Source organism: Muscardinus avellanarius (genome assembly GCF_963383645.1).
Source record: "Muscardinus avellanarius genome assembly, chromosome: 6".
NCBI lineage: Eukaryota > Metazoa > Chordata > Mammalia > Rodentia > Gliridae > Muscardinus > Muscardinus avellanarius.
The window spans coordinates 17,005,394-17,029,605 of NC_137791.1; the positions used below are offsets into that span (position 1 = coordinate 17,005,394).

Sequence of the window (24,212 nt, forward strand, 5' to 3'; positions counted from 1 at the left end):
GAACCCCCGCAGCTCCGGGGACCCGCCACCCCTTACCCGTCTCCCAAGTGGACCCCCGGGGCCAGGGGCGCGCTGCAGCCGGCGGGGGAGAGGGGCCGGGGCCGGGGCGGGCCGGCGGCGGCTCGGCTCGCTCCCCCCGCCCCGCGGCGCCCTCCCCTCCCCCCGCCCGGGCGGTGACGTCAAGGGGCGCGCGGTGGCAGCACCTCCCCGCGCGCTGGTTAAAAAGCAGAAGAAAAGAGGGAGCGAAACATGAGAGGCTGTGCGAGAAGCGGCAGCCGCCGGCAGAGGAGACCTCCGCATCCTCGGGAGCCGCCGCCCGGTGCCGGCCGCCGTCCCATCTCGGCCGCCCCCAGGCTCGGGCGAGCGGACCGCGGCGGCCGCCTGCCGCCCCGCGTCCTCCTCCGACTCCGGCTCCCGGCCCCGGCCCCCGCCCCGCTGACACCGGCCCCGCTGCAAACGGGGTCACCCGCTCCGCTCCATCCCGCGCCCCGGGCTCCCGAAGGGCATCGGACCCCGCGCCTCGGCTCCGTTTATTTTTTTATTTTTTTTGCAAAGTTGCATCGCCCCCCGCAGTCGCGCCCCCTCCACCTCCCTCGGCCCCCCGGTGTCCCTGCCGCCGCCCCGCAGCCCCCGGCTGGAGCTGCGCCCCGGAGGCGCTGCCCGCCGCCCTCCCGCGCCCAGCCCCTGCCGCGCGCTGCAGACGATGCTGTCTTTTAAGCTGCTGCTGCTGGCCGTGGCTCTGGGCTTCTTCGAAGGGGATGCTAAGTTTGGAGACCGAGGCGAAGGGGGCGCAGTACGGAGGCGGAGGTGCCTGAACGGGAACCCCCCCAAGCGCCTCAAGAGGAGAGACAGGCGCATGATGTCCCAGCTGGAGCTGCTGAGCGGGTGGGAGCTGCTGTGCGGCGGCTTCTACCCGCGGCTGTCCTGCTGCCTGCGGAGTGACAGCCCCGGGCTGGGGCGCCTGGAGAACAAGGTAGGCACCCACCGCCTCCCTCGCCCGGGAGAACCTGGCCGGCCGGCTGGGTGGGGCTCCCCGGGGCTGTGGGGGTGCTGGTCGCTGCGAGAGGGGCAGAACTCGCTCGGGGAGTCCTGCTGATAACTTTTCCAAAGCGCTAAGGTGCTTCTGTGGTGTGCTGCCCCGGGGTGCGTGGAGGGCAGCGAGACCCCAGCGTCCGCTGCAAGGATGCTGTGCAAACTTGGCCGTCTCCGAAGAGACCCTTCTGTGGTACCCGCATCCTGGGCTGGGCCAGTCTTTTCAAAGAATTGCGATGAAGGGCGTCCGTTGGATCGAACGGAGCCCTGGCTGCGGCGAAACTGTAAATGGAGGTGGCTGTGGTTTCCGGTTTATTTTTCTAGGGTAAAAAGATTTGTGCAGCTTTCTCCACGTGCTAGGCTAGAGAGAGCGTTGAATCTCGTAGAGGATGTTGAACCAGGGTTGGTTTATGATTCCCCAGCACCGTCAGAGGGGAGGTGGCTTGCATTACAATAGTTACACCAGCGGAAAGGAACTTTTGGTACCTCTGGTGAAAAAAAAAAAATGGCGAGAGGTTTTGCTGGGGCATGCTTTAGCCCACGAAAAGGTGTCGATTTCTCTGTCATTTGGTAACCTTACAGATTCCGGCTTTCAGTGGCAGTAAGCTGCCTCGGAAGATCTGTTCTAGAAACTTGTTTTAGGAGTGATGGCATTTACATTTTTTTTCCCCTTGTGTTGGTAAATTTAACTGAATAGAAAAAGAGTTGAGCGCAGAGACAGGTTTCTTTCTGAGTTTGCAACACCTCTCTTGCCATGGGCGGCAGTAATGCGTGCGATGTACTGTACTCTAAGAGACTGCTGGGTCGAGTCATTAACAATCACTGCACGTGGAATAAACAATCAGGTGTCCTCCCCCCCCCCCCATTTTAGGTTTAATTAAGAATTCCTCTGTTACAACACTGCAGTTGTCAAGGTCTGAGAGACTCTTGGAACACTTGTGCTTCAGTCTTGCTGTCCCAGGCATAATAATAAAAAAAAAAAAAATACCCAGGCTGAATCTAATTTTTATGCTGAGTTCACGGTAGATTCCCCTCTATTCTCATGTAAACAGCTCCTACGAATCAACATATGTGTCTGGGTGGTATCTCTCACTTTGTTTTGTAACAAAAAGCCATATTGCATCATTTAATTTGCTCAAGTCATGCAAATAGGAAAAATCAATAGGACAAAAAGGGGTCTACTTATCCTCCCCCCAACTAAACTGCTGCCCACACACAGAGTCCTGTTGCTTATGGCAAAAGAATAACAACACCATTGTATTTGTTAGTTGGTTCACTAATGGGTGAAACTAGAGAACATCGTTCTCTTTCAGTCCCCAGCTCTGTCCAAATGTTCATGCCTTTTGAGGGAGCATTTGTCCAACTCCTCTATTCCCAGATGAGTGAGAACTGTCTTGCTGCAGGTTTTCAGCTGCAACTCACTCTTTATTCTTACCATATGCATCAGTAGTCTGAGATTCAGGGAACAGATATTCCAGCATTTGATTCAAAACAATGTCATTAAGCTCCACTGTTATAATCAAATTAAGTCACCAAACAGCCGCATTCCTATCATCTTAAAGGTTTTTACCAGGAGCCCCGAAAGAACCAGGGAAAAGGTTTAGAAATACGTGTCCCTGTGTGCAATCTCTGCTGTAAGTGATCTAGAGACTTCTGCAGTGCTGACTTCTTCCAGGAACATGTGGAATGAAAACTCTGCTTTTTACTAAATATAGTGGGATGAAGGGGAGGGGGAGGAGGGGCTGAAGGAGTAATAACCCTTAAGAGAAGCTATATAAAAAAAAACTTTTTTTAAAAAAAGAAATCATTCTTTAGGAAGCCTTGTGCCACGATAGCTATCACATTCCTTTCTGCTTTATGTGCGTCCAATCTCCAACAAACCCCTTCTCCCTTGGGAAGTGTGTCTGAATTAAGCTGGGTACATGAGACTGTGCTGGTTCCATTGCAAGTGGTTTTATAAACCAACAACACTCAAGTTGTTCAAAACAGAGATTTGATAGAGCCATGCATATACATTCTTGACCTCTGTTAGTTCTCAAGTTTTAATAGTTTTAAAAACATGTTATTTTATAATAAACTTAAGTGTTTCCCTTTTTCCCTATAAGCCTTCCTGGATTATAATATATGTGAGGGTCTTATTTCATAATGTGTATACAGGAGAGATGCCGCCTATCTGAAAGAGCTCTTTTTTGTTTATGAAAGAAAAAAAAAATTCCCCAGAAAAGATTTCTGCAACTTTTCAAGAACTACAGTAGTAGTAGCTTTTTTCCTCAGGGAAGAAATTTTTTAGAGAAATAAGATAGTTACAAACTAGGTAAGACTTACAGAGCATGCTCAGCCGTGCAATTAATTCCAGTTTCTACTCTTAACAAATCTGCTTTAACAAGCTAGCTCAGAGTTCAGTTCCTTAGCCAGAATCTTGTTTTTATATTTTAAGTCATTTTAATCATGTATATTGTGACGAGGTAGTTAAAGACCATTACAAATAAGCACTGCCAATAGTTAGGAAGTTGTATTGTCTTAGTAATATTTCTGCAGCACCTAAAGACAGCATGCTAAAAGGATCTAATTCCCATTAGCCAAATTGAATCTGCTACCAACTGCAATACCCCCATTTCGAAAACTTAACTTGTAACCACCGAGGCATAGAACTTCCCTGTATCTTGGGTGGTTTCACAGCTAAAGCTGTCAAGGAATGGGTGAAAAGTAATTGTTTTCAAGTGTGCCCTTTTACAATCATTTGTTTGCTCTGCCTCTTTCGGGGACAAAGGCTATTGTTGAGCACATCCAACTAAACAAATAACTCATCCTGGGCTCCCTTTAACAGCTGCCTTAGTTCAATGATCTATTTACATATTAACCTAAAATTGAAACTGAACTCTTTAATGACATAATCCAGCACTATAGCCCAGACGCATGTGCCCCCCCCCCAACAGCTGAACAACCTTGTAGGCATATGATTTTTAGAAATAACTTTTTGTGTCCCAAGTGATCTTAAGGCGACATCTTAATATACTGACATCTATTTTATCCTTACGTTCTTTTCCATTGGTACCCTTTTACCCTTTTTGTTTAGTTGTATTTCTTAATAAAGAGAAATACAGAAGGTCTCTGTCACCCGTTTTACTGTTTGTTGGTAAGCTAGGGTTGTAGGCCACACTGGGCTCTGTGTAACGGTGATTATCTTAACCTTTCTTCTATAGATTTCACTTTCTTGTGGCCAAAGTTTAAAAGATGACCTGCCAGATGTTACAAATTACCACCATCAATACTAGGTATACTGCAACAATGTTTCAAACTTTTATTATGATTTCCGAAATATATTAGTTTAAGCCACTATAATTTGATGGGTTTGCATGTGGCTTTTAAAAATCAAAGCAGGATATTGATTTAAATTTCTTAAGATTGACGGCATTGTCAGACATAACGTTAAGGACCTGGATGGATGCGGACACAGGCAAAAGAGGAAAAGAAAAAAATTACCCTCCACACACCAGTACTCATCTGTCTAAAAACCAGTCTTGTAGCTTTGGCCCAGTAAGTTAATTGACTTCAGGAACACTATTGGTTCATTGAAACCAAGGCCAGACTGATGGCTCTATCTATCTTCAAATAGGTATTTACACTGCAGACCTCACACAGAGAAAAGTGTTACCATCCTGCTGGGCCAGAACAGCATGAAACTTTACAAAGAATAATATTATACTTGATTTCAGATAATTTATTGAATCCCTTTTTCTGAAACTTTTGATGCAAGATCTTGTGGCCAGGACACATTCCAAATATTGTAAAAGACAAAATTCTTTGGGCACTAAAATCGAGCTCTTCTTGGATAGCAGCTGGGAGAGAATAGAGGGGTCATTTTGTTTGGGCCATTAAAAAAAAAAAAAAAAACGGAAGCATGCATAGTCTCCATCAAACTGGAGGTAAGGACCATCAGATTTTCAGCCAGAAAGAGGTGGCTGCAGCATTCTGCAGTTCTTTTGCTCTCAGTGGATGGCTGCATGATAAACAAACAGACCCGAGTTGAGTACTATTAATATTGAATAGAGCTGGGAGGAGGTCTGCCAGAGTATGGACAATAAAAGACATTTAAAACATTCTTGGAATGCAAATTCTAAGTGCCTGGTGTATGTTTCCTTTTAGAAAAACATTAACCATGTAAGCAATTGTCATTTAAATAAATTGACAAAAATAAAGCTACCATCATAATTGTAATTAATAGTAGCTGTTCTGAACATTGGAGATAGTGACAACATATCACACTTTTTTCTAAAATAAGGTCACTTTTCTTGGAATTTTAAGGACTGCATGTCTGAGTCTAAGCATGCTTATATTTAATGGTTTTTTTTCTTAGTTTTTTTTTTCTTAGTTACCTTGTTTCTCTGGATCCATTGTCTGAGGATCATCTATAATATCATAGTCCTGAAAAATAGAGGCTCCATGATTTACTTAAATTAGAAACTCAACCTGTGAATGAAATACTTGTTTTAAACAAGGACCTAGGGTTTAACATGGTAATTTTAATGCATAGTTCTAATGAAATAATTAAGTAGCCATATAGTTAGATGAAATGGGACAAAGTATAAACTTCATTCACAGTATGCTGTTTTTAAAGATTAAAAAATCGATGTTTGATTTAGACAGCGCGACATTTTTATTTTCAAATATGGTGCTGATGTTACCTTCCATAGTATTAAAAGTGCTTCTGAAGCCGGTTTTTCAGAGTCAGTACTGAACACCAAGACCTGGTCTATCTACTAATTACTAACCTCAGTGAATCAATAAGTCCAAATTTGGTTTTATTGAAATAAAAGACATCATTGTAAAAATAATAATAAAAGTAGGCCTTGTTGCATTAACATTCACTGTTATACAAAAGCACTTTCATTAAACTCTTGTGTTTATTCATGCATATAACATACCTGGGGAGCTGGTGAGAAAGTTTTTCCTGGCTGAGATATAATGAATAATAAAAATTGGTCTTAAACCTGTTTGATTCAGCTTTGGGTATTTTTATAGAACATGAAAGGCAGTTTGGAAAACTTTCCCTATACATTCTGTAGGTTGAAAATTAATAGAAAAAAAAATTTAAATTTTTTTTTTTAGAAAATTCTGCTAGGAATTTCAAGAATGAGACAGATTTTCCCCTAAAACTCAAATAAGCCATCTCTTAAAAAATTGTACTTTGCATGCAGTTGGATAAATGTATTTAAGATTTAAATGAACTACCCTTCAGCCTACACTCTGAGACAGAATAAAGTAATGAAGCATAAGGTATCTAAATCTAATTGTCTTTTAATTTTTCACCCTTGAAAAGCAGAGTTGTAGACTTCGATGTGCGAGGATATGAGACACTTTTGGGATCTCCGACTTTGGCTCCCTCGACACACCCTAGAGACATCCTTAGAAAGGCGTCCCGTGTGGTGATGCAGTGATTCTTTTCAGAAATTTTCATTGGCGGAGTTAGGCTTTTCTATTTAACATGATTGCAAAAAAAAAAAAAAAGACCAACCCTAACTTCGCATAACTAAAATGACGTTTGTTTCTGATTTTTGGCTTTCAGATATTGTTCTCTGTTACCAACAACACAGAATGTGGGAAGTTACTGGGGGAAATCAAGTGTGCACTTTGCTCTCCACATTCTCAGAGCCTCTTCCACTCGCCTGAGAGAGAAGTCTTAGAAAGAGATCTAGCACTGCCCCTGCTCTGCAAAGACTATTGCAAAGAATTCTTTTACACTTGTGGTGGCCACATTCCAGGTAAAACAAAATAAAAAGAACAATAAAAAAAATGCATTAAACAAACCATTGCGAAATATCCTTGGAAGATACCTGTTCTTAGATGCTTGTTTACAAGAATAACATAGATCTTGCCTTTCAGAATGCCTATTTTACTGCATAATTGACTTTTCCAAAGTCTTAAGCTTTCTTGTTGCAAAAAAGAGTATTGTCATTTCAGCTTCCAAATAGCATACTGGTTTTGCTGTTTTGCATCTTCTATTTCATAATATGAGGGCTGTTTCATAATACAGGTAGTAATGTTGGATTAGCAATATAAATTTCTTTTCTTTTACTTGTTCTTGTTATTGTTTTTATACTGGGGATCCATCTCAGGGTCTTGCTGAGTACATCTTCTACCACTGAGCTCTGCGCCCAGCCCCAATATAAATGTCCTTACCTATCAGCATCAATATCAAGGCAGCCTCTTCTCGTACACAGCTCATCATACATGACCAAAGAAGGTCCACTAAGATATTCCTTTAAATAAAATGCGCCTAGCAAGCCCCAAAGGTAACATGTTACAAAGCACTTTCACAATAAATGACTCATTTGCTCTTTGCAACCCTGTGAAGTGGGTGAGGACAGTGGAGTCCTCGCCATGGGAGAGCTGAGGGAAACTGAGCCTCAGGACAAGTCAAGTGCCGTAGTTGAGGTCGGACAACAGGAAGGCATTGGAAGAGATGTAGAGGTTCTTGTGGACCCAGCACCACAAAAAATGCTTGGTCGTGATGGGATTTCAGACTCTCATACGCATATAGGTTCCTGGGCAATGATTCAGGGTATAGTTAAAACTCGATCAACTTGGGTTGTTTGTGCTTTAATTGGAAGAATCAACACAGAGGTAGAAAAGAATTCAACCAGAGTGAGTCTGTTTAGTTAGACAAAGTCACACACAAACAAATCTACTGAAGTTGGCAGTTTATCAAATTAAATGCTATTGAAGGAAAAGACAAGCTTAGAAAAATTTTAGAAACTGCTATACACATTTTGCTTTTCTTCTACTTTTCCAAGAAAAGTATAGATTTTTGTAGTTGGGGGGATTGAGGATTGAACCCAGGGTGTTCTACCTCTAAGCTATACCCCTATCCCTATTTTATTTTTTACTTGAAACAAGTTCTCACTAAGTTGTTGAGGGTCTCGCTAAGTTGCTAAGGTGGGTCCCGATCCAGGGATCCTCCCAACTACTGAGATTACAGGCATGTCCCAGCATTCCTGGATGATTTTTGTATTTTTAATACCTCTCTCTTAATAACATAAAGAAACATTTTGACTAGGATGGCTTGCTCCCGTTGGGGATAGCATAACAGGTCCCAAAACCCATTCAATGAGAAAATAGTATTATTGTCTTTATAAACTACAGCCATGCTTCTAAGACTTTTCTTAAGCCAGCAGTTACTTCTTTATCACATTCTCCAAAGCAAAGTGAGACAGGTCCTGCAGGGCTGCCTAGATGGCCCTCAGAGGAATGATAACAGATTAGAGACCAGAAAGGTTTGCTGGGGCGAAAGGCTGGCCTTTACAGCCCTGCACTGAAAGTGATTCGAACACTTAGCACTTTCATTTACCTTTATCGGCTTTGGATAATTATGACCTCCTAGATGTGCAGACTCGTCGGTGGGGGTCTTTATATGTTGAAAGTTATTTTAGCGCCCGAGAACTGTACGCATCGCGCTCCCCAGATCAACATCTGGGGTGACGAATGACACATTTATTTTCCTGCAGGGTTTGTGTATATGTAAAACTGCTGATGTGCATCAAGATGTCAAGTGTTTTCGGTGGCCACCCACGCTGCCTTGAAAGATGGCCAGATGAAAACTCTGCTCTGAGGTGGACGGAGCCACCCGCCTGCCGGGCGCTTTGCTGAGACTCTGAGAGTGTAGTGACAGGCAGAGGGAGGTCTCCCCTTCCTACGTCACAAATAATCATTTTAACGACTCCTCCCCAGATGAGCTGTTAATAACACGCTCTTGGCGTTACTTAGTTCTTAGGTTAATTGATCTGTTAGCTGAACTGATGCTTGGCACGGAAGTGACCTTTTCCTAGCGTGTGATAGATGAGATGGGGCCCCCGCCTCAGCCCCTCCCGCCAGCATCCAAGTATCTTTAGACTCTCTTTCCAGAAATGGCTCTGAGAGCGAACTTGTCATGGTTTCATCTCTAAGTCCATTGGATCATCTGGTTTCTGTTGCTCTGCTCTGAAGTTCAAAGATGTAGAAAGCTGCTACTGTGGGATTCCTTGTGTGTGTGTGTGTGTGTGTGTGTGTGTGTGTGTGTGTGTGTGTGTGGTACTGGGGGTGGAACCCAGAGGCTTTCTACCTCCAGGCTATACTCCCAGACCTTTTTTTTTTTATATTATATTTGGAAACAGGGTCTCACCAAGTTGCTGAAAGCCTCACTAAGTAGCTGAGGCTGGCTTCGAACCCATGTGATGCTCCTGTCTCAGCCTCCCAAGCGCAGGGATTTCAAGCGTGCGCCACCACGCCTGGCCCGTGGAATTCCTTTTCATAAGAACCTACTCAGCCTATCTTGACTGTCTTCACTAATAGCCTCATCCTTCTACAAATCAAAAATTGGAACTGGAAGGTACCCTGAGGGGTGGATTTTGCTAACAGAAGGAAAATGCTAAAAAGGATTGGGAGAGAGAAAAATAACTTTAGAAACATCTCCATTTCTCCTCTATTTCCTAGTGCATGAAGAAATAAATATGTCAGTGATATAACTGTGTGTGTGTGTGCACGCATGTGTGTGCGTGTGTTACTAAGGACCAAACCCAAGGCATTTTCCTCTTGAGATGCACCTGCACCCCTTTTTGTTTTTTGTTTTGAAATGAGGTTTTGCTTAGTTGCTGAGAGACTTGCTATATTGCTGAGGCCGGCTTCAAACCTGCCATCCTTTTGTCTCAGCCTCCCAAATGCTGTAATTATAGGCATGCACCACCACACCTGGCTTTTAGGGATCTTTTTGCTTCAATCCCCTGGCTCCAAGAAAGCAGGGCCACTTTAGAATATTCATCACTTTAGATAGATCATTTCTAGACATTTTGACTGAGAAATAATCATGGCCTGCTTGTTTTCCAAAAAAGGGAAAAGAAATTAAAAAGCAATATTAGTGTTCATACTTTGAGTTTTATTAATCATGTTCTCCAGTTATGTATTTTCATAGGGAGGTAAATTCTTAAAATTTCTAAGAATGCCAAAATTACATTTAAAAAAAAACAACAACACAAGAGCTTTATGCTCAGGCTCATGGGTCATTTTTCTGCCGCAGAGTAGCTACTGTGCTGTTCACTAAACGATGGCCTAACAGACTCTGTGGAAGGCCTACCCATGGTCACCCAGTGCCTGTGCCTCCTTCTCCAGACCTCTTATTACAGTGGTTTTTAAATTACTCTATCTTGTACACAGTAGTGGGTGGCTGTGGCGTGAAAGGTCTGCACACAATTAGTTCAGTTGGTTTAATCCTGTTGCTAATGAGGCCAAGGTCAAGGGTTTGAGTTGGTTGCCTTCTCTTGGTCTGCAGCCGCTCCTAACTCCTTTAGACACCGTACACATGTGTCTTATTAGTTCCAAGGAGAACAAACCAGAGAGAAATGGATGTGCACATTGCCATCTACTACTCTATTTAGATAATGTTCTTTTTTTTTTTTTGGTTCTGGGGATTGAAGCTAGGGGCATTCTACCTCTGAGCTACTCCCTAGATCCTTTTCATTTTGTTTTATTTTGGGGTGCTGGGATGGAATCAAGGGGCGTCCTACCTCTGTGCTATACCCCCAGTCCTATTTTTTTTTAATTTGGAAACAAGATCTTGCTAAGTGACTCTCAGCCTCTCTTAAGTTGGTGAGGCTGATTTGGTATCTGAGAGTCTCCTGTCTCAGCCTTCCAAATACTGGGATTATTTTTTTTAGTTTTGAAAGAGTCTTGCTAAGTTGTTAAGGGTCTCACTAAGTTGCTGAGACTGGCCTCTAACCTCTAATTCTCCTGTCTCAGCCTCCCAGGTACTGGGATTCTAGGTGTACATCAACATGCCTGGCTAGAAAATGCTCCTGAATGTGGGTCTTTCTGCTAGGGGGTCAGGAGCTCCTTTTTCTTTTTCTGTATCATGATGCACACATAGGTGATAAGGAAAAAATAAAATCCCTGGAATAAGTCCAGAGGAGAAGTGATTCTGTGCTAGAGCTCAGAATACTCCACCAGGATGGTTTGTTTTATATGTCAATCTTTTATAAGGTGCTCGGTAGCACAACAGGACTGGATTTACAATCCAGGAGAACGGTTACAGGCCCAGAATACCTAATAAATAATTAGGAGTCTTTAAAAACTGCAAAAGCTGGAATCCTCAGGGGATGTCAGTCGCTGGCGGACCTGACTGTGGTGTGATGGTCCAGGATGCGCTCAGCCTGCGCCTTCAGTACAATGCCCACCGCCATCTTCTGCCAAACCAATTGCACCATTAGGTAAAGTAGATCTTCCCTCGCAAGGAGCGTTCACCCAATGCCTGAGAGCAGACTCTTTCCAGATCTTCACAATATACCTTGTTCCTCATTCCCCACAGCAAAATTAGATCATGTAAGCAATAAGAAAGTATTAGCTACTTTGATTCACCTCTCATGATTGTAAGAAAAGTGCTCACATTTTTATGTAGGAGTCTTCTGAGCTGACTCCTTCCTTCACACTTAGATTATTTCAGTTTGCCTAGAATTTGTAAGATGTTAGGAAGGATTCATTGTAAATACTGTATTTTTTTTTTTTTTTACCAAGAAAGCATGGCATAGAACCTCTGGAGTCACAAAGTTTATGAGTATGTACTTATTAATCTTTAGGTATTCCATTTGGAAAATGATTTCATATTTCCTTATGTTTTTCTGCAGCTGATGAGACTTTTTTTTTTCTTTTGGTGCTGAAGATTAAACGCACGGGAATTCTCTCTCTGATGTATACCTCTAACCTTCATTATTATTATTTTTTTTTAATTTTGAAACAGGATGTCATTAAGTAGCTTAGACTAGTCTCAAACCTGCAATTCTCCTGCCTCAACATCTCCAAGTATTAGAATTCAGGTGTGTGCCACTGTGCCCAGCTTAATGGTCTTTGTAAAATAGAATCAGTCATCAGAATTTTTCATTAATTTCCCTTTAAAGTTATATTGGGATGAATGGTTATAAAAAGATGGTATTGGCTTACAGATTTTAATGCTTGAATATAGATTGATTTTTTAAAGCAAACTCAATTTTTCTTCTGAATTTAAGTGTGAATATTTTCTGTGACTCTGTGGGCAAACATCCCACATTAAGACAAACATTTAAAAAAATTTTCAGCTGGTGTGATGGCGCACGCTTGTAATCCCAGCATTCGGGAGGCTGAGACAGGAGGATCATGGTTCACAGACAGCTTCAGCTACTACTTAGTGAGGCCCTTTGCAACTCAGTGAGACCCTGTTTCAATATAAAGAATAAAAAATAGGGCTGAGGGTGTAGCCCAGAGGTAGGATGCCCCTAGGTTCCATCAGCGGGATGTGGTGGCACATGCTTGTAATCCCAGAATTTGGTAGTCTGAGACAGGAAGATTCCAGGCTTGAGGACAGCCTCAGCTGCTTAGTGAAGCCCTCTGCAACTTAGTGAGACCCTGTTTCACAATAAAGAATAAAAAAGTAGGGCTGGGGGTGTAGCTTATCCCCAGTACTGCAAAAAATTTTTTTCAGTCATATATATGATAAGATATAAATATATCCATTATATGACAGTTTTTCTGCATAGTTAATATTGATTGAAGATCTTGGTGCCCAATGGTAAATACTTCAGAGGTTTTCTTCAAACAACTGCTGATGAATTTTGCTTTTGATATGCAAAAAAAGATGTTTTGTCTCAGTGGTATGCCAGCTTTTCTTCTTGAGAAGACAGAAGGGATAATTCACATATGATTTGTGTATTACAAAGTCACCATCATTACCTGTAAGTGAAGTGCAGGAAAAAGATACACCTCCATGCTCGAGAACAGAAAATAGAGGCTTTGTTAATCACCACCAATTCATTGCTTTAAGATACCCACTGGGTTAGTCAATTATTATGGCAATATTCATGAAATTTGTTATTTAATGATATGTGAGTGGCAATACAATAAGACTTATAAAATGATCCAAACTGGTGCCCTACAGTCTATTTTTTTATTCTAGCTTATTCTTTTCAGGAAGTTATTTAGTACTGTAGGGAAAAAAAAATGCTGAGTAACGAGGTCACCTCACAAGTGTAACATATGATCTGTAAGGAAACTTGCAGCCAGCCAGAGTGACCCCAGGATTAACACTGGGATTGCATTACATGTATTTCATAGATAAGCCCTTAAAATACGCAGCCCAGCAGGACACAGTGGTGCACACCTGTAATTCCAGTACTTGGGAGGCTGAAACAGGAGGATTGCCGCCTCAAGGCCAGTTTCCATAATTTAGTGAGACTTTGTTTCAGAATAAAATGTCAAAAGGACTAGGGTGCATCTCAAAGGTAGAACAACCCTGGATTCAATCCCCAGTACCACCCAACGTAAGTAAATAAATAAATAAAAATCCATCCCAAGATTATTTTACTGCAATTCTTAACGTTTGGTTAAAGAAGAAATGGGAATCCGAACCTTCCCAATTTTTTTCTTTCCTTTTAATCTGTTTGTTTCCCCTGGAATACCCACGGAGTCTCTACAAACTCTCTGTTCTCATATCACATCTTCAAGTGAGGTGGTTTTGCTGTGGCGCTCCATGTTCCTAATGAGCCTTTTTTGCTTTTTTCAAAGGTTTTCTTCAAACAACTGCGGATGAGTTTTGCTTTTACTATGCAAGAAAAGATGGTGGGTTGTGCTTTCCAGATTTCCCAAGAAAACAAGTCAGAGGACCAGCTTCTAACTATTTGGACCAGATGGAGCTGTATGACAAAGGAGAAGAGATCAGCAGGTGCATACGGAGAAATGCTCTTAATTTTATATATAAAAAGAGCAAATCTTGTGTCTCTTTGTTCTGTGTTTTTGCCACTGAGGATGGAACCCAGGGCCTTGTGCTTGCTGGGCCCTCCATCCTCGGGTTTAGCTCGTGACTCATGATTCTGTCTCTGCATAATTGTGTTCAGCAGCTATGTCCTTCAGATGTTTAAATGTTGCTGTGTGTGGGTTTTTTTTTTTTTTTTTTGCTTCTCTACAATCATAGCTTAAATGCTTTTAATGCTTAGACTCCTAATCCCATGTTATGAGCTTGGCTTCTCTATGACTCATCTGAATTTTATGGGTATAGTTTAAAAGTTGAACTTTATGATTGTTGTTAGCTCAAAGCACGGCGGAGATATTCAGCACAATTATTGGCGGATCCGAATTGTATAAATGGGTCCTAAATGTTCTCTCTTGAGTGCCTTCTTGTAAGGCTTCATTGTTGATAAAAGCTAATTTTCATTATAGTCACTGAAAGATGAGACAGTGAGCTTATGGGTTTTTTGTACTAGTGAATGAACTAGTGATTATACCTCCAAATGACACTCCCAGTGTCACTTTAATTTATTTTGAAACAGAGACTTGCTAAGTTGTAGGGGCCCTTTATAAGTTGTTGAGGCTGACCTCAAATCTGCAATCCTACTGTCCTGGCCTCCCCAGGCATAGGGATAATAAACATGAGCCATCATGCCTGGAATGAAAATTTAAAATATATGCATGTTTGAATTCTCACTTTTATTTTGTGACACAAGGATATATTATTCCATAGAAAAGACTTTAAAAGACTCATATTGTGACACTTGAGTTTGCAGCACTTCATGATTCTTAAAAGCATCGATTCTTAGGGGAAAATATAGCTTGAAAAGGATACTGAGGGCATCCCTCTCCTCCTGCATCTCTGGAAAGGCTTACTGGTTTCCTCTCATCTGTTTAGGAAGCACAAACACAGCTGCTTCTGCGTGCAGGAGGTGGTGAGCGGGCTACGACAGCCCGTCGCCGCCCTGCACTGCGGCGACGGCTCGCACCGGCTCTTCATCCTGGAGAAAGTGGGCTACGTAAAGATACTCACCCCAGAAGGAGAAATACTCAAGGAGCCCTATTTGGACATTCACAAACTTGTTCAAAGTGGAATCAAGGTCGGCTGTTTCCATTTACTTATCTAGCTTTCCTCTGGCTATGTTGATTTTAGTCGAGTGCTACCTTCTGCACTGCAGGTTGTTCTTTGTAATAAAAGAAAGAATATTGAAGGAGAAAGTGCGAGATCACATCGGTGGTAGTACTTATGGCACCTGAGCAGGGCGATGACATCGCATGCTTTATGTTGTTAGTTGCTGGCTGTTGAGCGACGCAATGGGGTCGATATTTTGAGATGATTTTCCTGTGTAATTTTCACATTGACAATCACTTTGGGCTTTGTAAAGTGTTTGTTGAAATACTGTTTAATGGGCATAACACTTAATGACTATGTATCGGCATTTGCTGGCAGAAACAAAGGGGTCTTTTGGTTGTTATGGCAGTTGCAACCCACTTCTATCTACTTTTGAGTCTGTGTCATAAAAATGCTAATTAGTTGATAACTTTTTCGTAGTGTTTTTACAGGTAAGCCAAATATTTTTGTCTATAACTAGCCATTAGTTTAATATCTAAGCACAACAATTGCCTTCTCCCTCACTTCTCTACTTTGAATTCTCATGTTAAATAATCTAGGCCTGTGAAACTACTGCCAAGTTTGTTTATTATGAGTAGCACAGTACAACATTAGCATAAAATTGTGGCACACTAAAATTAAGGCACCTTTAGCAGCTCAAGACTGTTTTACAATGAAACAACTTAACAGTATCATTTGGGGAGAACTGGTTATCCTTTTCATTCCTTAAAGCAAAAAAGAAAAGAGGCTTGACATTGTTCTACTCATACAGAAATGAACTCGCTTCGTTATGCTCTACCCAAAGGTAAGACCACCAAAGCTAAAAGGAACAAGTCAGAAACAAATACAGATAGGTTTCAGGTAGCTATTCATTTATTTATTTTTATTTTATTTTATTTTATTTTATTTTATTTTTTGATGGTACCGGGAGTCGAACCCAGAGGCTTTCTACCTCCAGGCTATACTCCCAGACCTTTTTTATATTTTATTTGGAAACAGGGTCTCACTAAGTTGCTGAGAGCCTCACTAAGTAGCTGAGGCTGGCTTTGAACCCGTGCGATCCTCCTGTCTCAGCCTCCCAAGCGTGGGGATTACAAGCGTGCGCTACCACGCCCGGCTTCAGGTAGCTATTTAATACCTACCAGGTTTAAAAAAACGTAGAGTGGATCAATTGGGTAGAAAGAGTCAGTGAGTTAGAATGAGTGTCATGGAGAAGGCACCACCCAACCCCAAGCCCATGGTGCGGCGGTACCTCCAAGACTCACTGCGTAAAAGTAGAACTTTTATGGAAAAGGACTTTAGCACCAAGATACAACACTTGGAAAATCTTTTGAACTCAGTGGTTTCAAATTGCACCCAATAAAGGTTTTCAGTAGACTTCACAGCAGATCATCGAAATGAAGCTTTAGTGCTTTCAACAAGAGCATTCGCAAATATCTTCTGAACTGTGCCCAGATGACCCTCTGCCAGTGGTACTAATACTCAGTTGTTTCTTCCTTGGACAGGCAAACATGCTCTGTGTGAAAGAGTGTGTGATCTTTAAATTATCTTTCTGCCCGGCGTGGTGGCGCACGCTTTTAATCCCCGCACTTGGGAGGCAGAGACAGGAGGATCGCGTAGGTTCGAAGCCAGCCTCGCTGGCTTAAGAGAACCTGTTTCCAAATAAAAATATAAAAATAGGTCTGGGAGTGTAGCCCGGAGGTAGAAGGGCTTCCAGGAACCCTAATAACACCAAAAAAAGAAGATATTTATGATAAAATTAGATATAAAAGGGGGCTCAGAATAACTTTAAAATTTTGTTATAAAAATAAAAGGAATAAAACTAATACTCTTATTTCAATTTGAGTTTAACTGCCTAAAGAATGGCTGGCTGCCTTTCTTTGGAGTTACTTTGGAGTCCCTCTATTTCAGTTTACACCCATTCACTGGCATACTGAATGAGAGATTGATTGGGATGTTCTGTGTTGACACAGAGACGTTTCATCAGGCAATAAAATCGTACACCGTGGTTCTGCAATACATTCTCAGTGCGGGTACCTAGGAATACTCTAGAACTCGACTCAACTTGCAAGAAATCTTGTAGAGTTGGGCATCTCCTTTTCCTGAAGAGCTTTAAGGTGTTCTGGGCTTATGATAAACCTTGAAGTTCATTATTATGTTGAACTGATATGGCATATTTTCAAGTGCAGTATTATCATTTCTCTTAGTGTTTGGCACTAATGATATCAGTAAGATTGGAGTTGGTTGCATGGGTATTTGAGTATACGTAGTGAGTCATAAGACTACAGGCTGATGAAGGAGGTTATGCCTTTATCTCATTCTCTGTGGAATTCCAGACTGAAAGTGTCAGAGTATGCTACAGTGGTGGGCAGATGTCAACAGGGTCAGGAGCGGGTCGTGGGTCCGTACTGCTGATTCAGGCCTTATGTCAGTCAGAGACTTAGGAAGTGCAAACACGTTCTTAGCCACTTTACAGGGACCTTTCAGGCTCCTTTGATGTAGACATTTTTATTTTTGTGCGAATGGTGCAAATAAGGATTTTCACCATTATGCTACCTACCAACTTTTCTCTATTCTTTCAGTTTTAAAATCCTAAGAGAAGGCCCTAGTTGTTCCATAGGCCAAAGTATTGGCTACAGTGTCCTCAGATCACAGAATTAATAATACATACTAAACCCAACCTCCACGTGTTTGAAATGAAAATTATACAAACCACAGAGAAGATTCTACACACACACACACACACACACACACACACACACACACACAGGATGGCACTAATTAATGAACAGCAGGAGTCAATTAAATGAGACTTGCAGAGGAATTCCGGATTATAAGAGTTTCTAAAAATGAGTGCTGGGTATAAGGAAATCTGGAAAGCTCTCTCTGTTACTTAGCAGGTAAGACTCGGTGGTGAGTCTCGTGGTAAAGGCGAACCTTTTTTGTCTAGGTGCAAGGAGCTGGACTTGGTTGATCTTAAACTTCTACCAGCCCCGATTCTCAGAGTTGTTTGAGAAAGCCAGTCACCAAGGAATTTAGACAGCTCTTTCCTACGTGGGTCCTGACAAAAGCTAAAAGTATGATGTTTTATTTTAAAACAGCAAGAATGTGTTGTGCTACCTAAAATAAAGGAGATCATAGTTTCCTGAGGGCTAACTGTGTAAGAATCACACAGCAAAAAGTTCTCTGCACGTATACAAAGAATAGACTAAAGAAATGACTTTGACTTATTCTAAGAAATCAGTTGTGGAGTTGAGAGTAAAGAGTAAGTCAGAAATATGGTTTTTTTTTGTTTTTTGTTTTTTATAATTTTTATTGGTGCACTGTATTCATACATCATAATGGGATAAAAACTTATGTAGACATACATGCACACATTGCCCAGTTAGCCCCTACCCGACCCCCACTCCATTCCATCCCCATCCCTCCTTCCCATGCTTGGCTTAGTGGTTGACATCTAATATTATAGCAATTTATCCAAAATTAACAATGATAATCTCACATAACAGATTCATTTGTCTGATATCAAACTTTTGATCACTTAGAGATAACATTTCAGTATTTCTTTTTGCTTTCTTACCAAAGGATATTTTTTCTTTTTTTTTTAAGGTAAAACTATCGTACATTTTTTTTTTCAGAAAAAAATCTATCCTAACATGAAATATGAACTCAAAATACCCAAAACAATCTTGAGAAAGAACAAAGAAGATGTACATTTTTTATTTCAAACCTTATAGAGCTACAATAATTGAAACAGTGTAGTACTGCTATAAAGGCAGATATATAAACCAGTGGAGTAAAATAAAAAGCCTAGAAATAAATTATTCCATATATGGTCAAGTTATTTTTGACAAAGTTTCCAAGAACATTTGGTGAAGGAAATAATAATCTTTTCACTAAATATTGTTGAAAAATAAGAATTAGATGAAAAAGAATAAAATTGGACCCTTGCCTAACACCATATACAAATATTAACTCAAAATAGATAAAAGACCTAAATGTAAATCTTTAGGCTATAAACTTTTAGAAGAAAACCTGGGTCATAACACTTCACAACATTGAAATTGGCAGTGATTTCTTGGATATGATTTCAAATGCACAGGCAACAAGAGAATAAACAAACTTCCTAAAAAATAAAAAAAATATTGTACATCCAAAGACAATGTAAAGAGTTAAAAGTTACTGATAGAATGGGATAAAATATTTCCAAATGTTATATCTGAAGGTATATTAACATTCCAAATAGAGATCCTAAAAATTAGCAACAATAAAAGCAAACAATACAATTTAGAAATACACTTTAGAAATAGGTAAAAGATTGAAATAACTAATGAATCTCCAAATATTTTAACCTATAAACACAGGAATATATTCTTCTTTGCTTAGTTGTCTGCTGGATGGAAAATCTTGTTTCTCTGATTCTGGTGTGTATTACCTATTTCTTCTTTGTAGTTAATCTCTTTGAGTATTTTCTCTAGCGCTGTTTTTGAAGACATAATTTCCTTGAGTTTCTGTTTGTCATGGAAGCTTCTTATTTCCCCATCTAATTTGATAGATAGTTTTGCTGGGTAGGAAATTTTGGGCTGGAAGTTGTTTTCTTTCAGAGTTTGGAATATGTTACTCCAAGCCCTTCTGGCTCTTATGACTTGGTTTGGGAAGTCCACAGTGATTCTAATTTTTTTGCCTCTGAATGTCACTTGGCCTTTTGTTTTTGTTGCCTTTAAGATTCTCTGCTTGGCTTCCACATTGGTCATTTTGACAATTATGTGGTGTGGGGAACCTCTTCTCTAATCCTGTCTAAAGGGAGTTCTATAAGTTTCCTGGACCTGTGTATCAACCTCTTGCTCTATGTTTGGAAAATTTTCTGCTATTATTTCTTTGAATAGATTATTGATCCCTTCAGTTTCACCTTCTTTTCCCTCCTCTATTCCAATTATTCTTAGGTTAGCTTTCTTAAAATGGGCCCATATTTCTTCAATGTCAGATTCCTGCTCTCTGATTTTTTTTCTAAGTTAGAAATTATACATTCATTTTTGGAGTGATCATCTAGGAGTGAGATTCTATTCTTCATGTAGTCTAATTGATTGTTTATACTTCGAATTGAGGCCTCTACCTCAATGATTGCATCCTTTATTTCTTTTAGACTCTCTCTAAATTCTTTTTGAGAGTCCTGTATTATTTCTACAGTTATATTCCTGATTTGATCTTCTGGAGATCTCTGAATTTCTGTGTTATCAGGTTCTGGTAATATGGGGTTGTGGGCATTCATTGCTCTATTGTTGTTCCTCTTTCCCATGATTTCAGAAGTTTGTGCCTTCCCTGGATCACTACGACTTCACTTAGGGTGCTCTGTATCTCAAGTCTGTTGTAATCTCAGCTGCCACTACTCCTTTACTGGGTTGAATCGCAAAGTCTCAGACCCAGGGAGTTAATCAAGGCTTCGCAAGACTGTGGGGGTGCAGGCTGGGTGTTTTCCCACAGGGAGCTGCGACTAGGGTGTGGTATATATCCGACCCAAGGAGATTATCAAAGCTGCGCAAGTCCCTGGGAGTGCAGTACAGAGATCTCTCCTTTAGGGGCTGCAATTTTACTCACAGATATTGTTCAGGCAGCTGTGGCGGGGCACGGTGAACTCGCTGTCGCTGCTGGCAGTATGGTGCTGCTGCCACGCCCTCGGCCGTGAGGCTGGAGCTGCTGGCAATATGGCGCCGCTGCCACACCATTGGCCATGAGGCCTGAGCTGCTGGCAATATGGCACCATTGCCATGCCCTTGGCCATGAGGCTGGCGTATTTCTTTTCTGGTTTTGAGCTCCGTTCTGAGTCCCTGGAAGGCGTGATGAGCTTGGCCACTGGGAGTCTTAGACGTTCTTTGCACTGAAAGAACTGCTGAATTACACCCGAATGATCCGCAGCTGCTCACTTCAGCTCCCTGTTTACCTTTCCTCTCTGGAGCCTGGTGCTGTGATGGAAGATGGCGCCGGTGCGGCTCCGATGCCACATTGCAGGCTTGATTTCTCATCTCTGGTTGTTCTTTTAGTCTTTTTTTTCTCTGTCCCTTGTGTTTACATTTTTTATTTCTCTGCTGATGGTGTTTTCTGGCTATGAAAAGTGCTGATTTTGTGGCAACAGAGATCGAGTTTTAGCAGGACTCATAAACGCTGCTTTTCTTGGTCTCCATCTTCCCAGAAGTCTCCAGAAATATGTTTTGTTTTGTTTTTAAGTGTAGTGATTTTTTAGGCATGGTGGCACATGCCTGTAATCTTAGTACTTGGAAGACTGAGAGAGGAGGAGTGCAGGTTCAAGGCCAACCTTAGTAACTTAGTAGATCTTGATTCAAAATAAAAATAGGGCTGGGAGGTATAGTTCAGAGCTCTAATCCCAAGTAGGGTCTGTATGCGTGTATGTGCACATACACACACACACATTCCAGCGATTTGAGAGTTTTTTTTTTATTGCAGTGTAATGTGTGGGCTAATCACAAATATTAATATCCAAGAATGGTTCAAGTGTCAGAGTAGTGAGCAGCCACTAAAATCTTCATTTTGTGTGTGTGTGTGTGTGTGTGTGTGTGTGTACATACATTGTAGTTTGGCATAATCTCAAAGGGAGAAGTTACAAAGGCTGTTCTCTTTACCTCCGAGAGGAAAATCTCTACCACACTTGGTTATTTGAAATCTTTGAATTAAGCATATGTCTGAGCCTCAGGCAGGTGCTAGAACCAACTTCATCTATCAGAAGTCTGGGGAATGATGAACGGGTGGTTCTGCTGCTTGTTACAACGACCTGGGAGCTTTAAAAAATTCCAAATACCCAAATTAAATCAGGACATCTGGGGCTGGACTCCAGGCATAAAGCTTTCCCACGTCATTTCAATGTGTAGCCAACTTGCAAAGCATTAGAGTAAGCCAAACCTTTGTGTCCCTTACACAAGAAAGGAGACATATTTCCTCTGCCCCATCTGTACAAAGGTCCTAGTCCCCACACAACCACTGAAAGGTACATGCCAACTGAGAAACTGCTGGTAAAGTCACCCCTTGATTTTTCCCTGCTTTTATTTCTTTTTTCCAGTGTGGAAACTAATGTTCACCCAGTTAGCAACATTGTTGTCTCCCTATTCTTAAAATAGCCGGCTTGCTATCCTAATTTGCAAACCCTTGTTTAAAAGGACCAGCACACAAGAAGGTTCTCCTTGAACCTCATCAAAGCACCTCCAAGTAGTAAGGGTCTTAAAGTCAGCCCAAACTTTGCTTAGTGTGTGTGTGTGTGTGTGTGTGTGTGTGTGTGTGTGCATCCACACTTTCGCATATACAGAGGGAAGAATGAATCTGCACCTGTCACCCACAGGGTGGCCCCTGCAGGAAACTCCCAGACATGGTCTCTGCCACTTAGTTCTCATGTGCAGTCAGAGGACAAAGGGGTCACACCCTCACGGCCCCAGCTTGCAGTGTTCAGAACACTGAACTGGAGCAAGTGTTACTGGACCCCTGTCCCTCTCTATCTACTTAGATCCGCACTTCAAAAGATGCTTTTTGGAGCAGTCCTTTTACCGGGGGAGGAGAGGACATCAAGCTGAAAGCTGCTGATTGTCCGGGTGACTGAGCCCATTGAGGTGGGGCCCTTGACAGACAGCAGTCCCGGTGCCAGGCAGTTTCAGGAGCCTGTGGAGGAGGATGCCGGGTCCACCAGGGTAAGCCCTGCCTGGACAGCCTCTAATTTCACGGGCTTGTAAATCACATGCATAGCTATGAACATCGAAAGTTGAGTGAAATCCCAGGGCTCATCAAGCCATCAGTTAAAATGCATCAATGAAAAGAAATCACTGCAGTCAAAAATTTTACTTGGAGACCTACATTTTACTTGAATGATTTGGAACCAAAATTCTAAATACAAAAACAAAACAAAGTAAAACAACAACCAAAAACAGGATCTTAAAAACTGTCCTAGAATGAGTGTTCTAGTTTTCTGATTTTAGAGAACTAACCCTTTGTATTTCTGTCTTTGGCTTGCATGAAATGGTATCTTTTGGCTTGAGCAAAATGAGGAAAGGCAGAAATAAGGGTATCTTTCCAAAGGGGTTGAAATCAGAGAACTACAGTAACATATGCATACCCATGTTCATAGCAGCACAATTTGTAATAGCCAAAATATGGAACCAACCCAGGTCCCCATCAACAGATGAATGGATTGCAAAATTATGGGAAATACACACAATGGAATTCTACTCAGCTATAAAGAAGAGCAAAATCATATCATTTGTGAGAAGATGGAAAGACCTGAAGAACATTATGTTAAGTGAAATCAGCCAAGCACAGAAGGAGAAAGGACTTGTGTTTTCTCTAATATGCCCAAACTAGGGAGTGTTAGGAATACCAGAGGGACTCCAGATAATGAAGGGGAAACCTCAGCAAAGCTAGAAAGGAAAGATAGGAGAGGAAGAAGGCTGGAGTTGATCAATGAAGGAGCTACATTTTAATAAGTGTAAAAGTATGAATGTAACATGGTCAACCTGGATACTCTTTGTTGGGAGGGAGGAAGGGAACCAAGCACAATCTGAATGTATGCCATTTTCAAAATAATCTACATAAAAATAAAAAATAAAAATATTAAAAAATAAGAATAGGTTTACTTTTCAAAAGTAATTTTGGAAACATAGCCTGCAGATATGGGCACCTAAGGCAGCGACTAGACTATGTATGAAATGCTTCTTCAGAAAAATCATTAGCTCCACATCTTCAGGATGAAAGGAACCATAAGTTCAGCTACAAGAAGCAGCAAATTATATTTGTAAAATATAATCATGGACTTACATGGAAGAATTACAATGGAAGAATCACCATGCTGGAAGGCTTTGGTATACTGCATGCCATTTAATAAATGGTTTATCTTGACATACTGAATTACTGCTTAGAAGTTATTAAACCTCATCAAAAAGAGTTTCTCTAGTAGTGGAAATAAACAGTAAATAAATCCATTTGAAAAATGGTAGAAATTACCTTTTTCCAAACAATTTTTTAAGTTCCATTTTTTATTGTTGTTGTTGTTTTTTGTTTTGTTTTCTGTTTTTGTTTTTGTTTTGTATTTAGAAATCTGAATGGTTCCAAACCATTCAAGTAAAATGTAGGTCTCCAAGTAAAACCTTTGACTGCAGTGCTTTTCACTGATGCATTTTAATCATTCAGAATAATGGGTTTTATGTAGCATAGTCACATACAAAAGCAACATACTTTGATCATATCCACTTTCCATTAACTCCCCTTTTCTTCTCTTTCCCCCATCCCCTAGCTCTTCTGT

The 24,212-nt window shown here is 41.2% G+C and overlaps 1 protein-coding gene across 1 annotated transcript in view; it reads left to right on the top strand.

Moving 5' to 3' along the window:
* Positions 1-249: 249 nt before the first annotated feature.
* Positions 250-24,212, top strand: part of HHIP (hedgehog interacting protein) — a gene marked incomplete at both ends in the record, with an annotated part of 102,056 nt that continues 78,093 nt past the window's right edge. The window contains 5 exons of the mRNA XM_080697151.1: positions 250-461; positions 556-973; positions 6,599-6,794; positions 13,591-13,747; positions 14,708-14,909. Coding sequence (XP_080553277.1) covers positions 250-461; positions 556-973; positions 6,599-6,794; positions 13,591-13,747; positions 14,708-14,909 — 1,185 coding nt within the window. The remainder of the gene's footprint in view (positions 462-555; positions 974-6,598; positions 6,795-13,590; positions 13,748-14,707; positions 14,910-24,212) is intronic.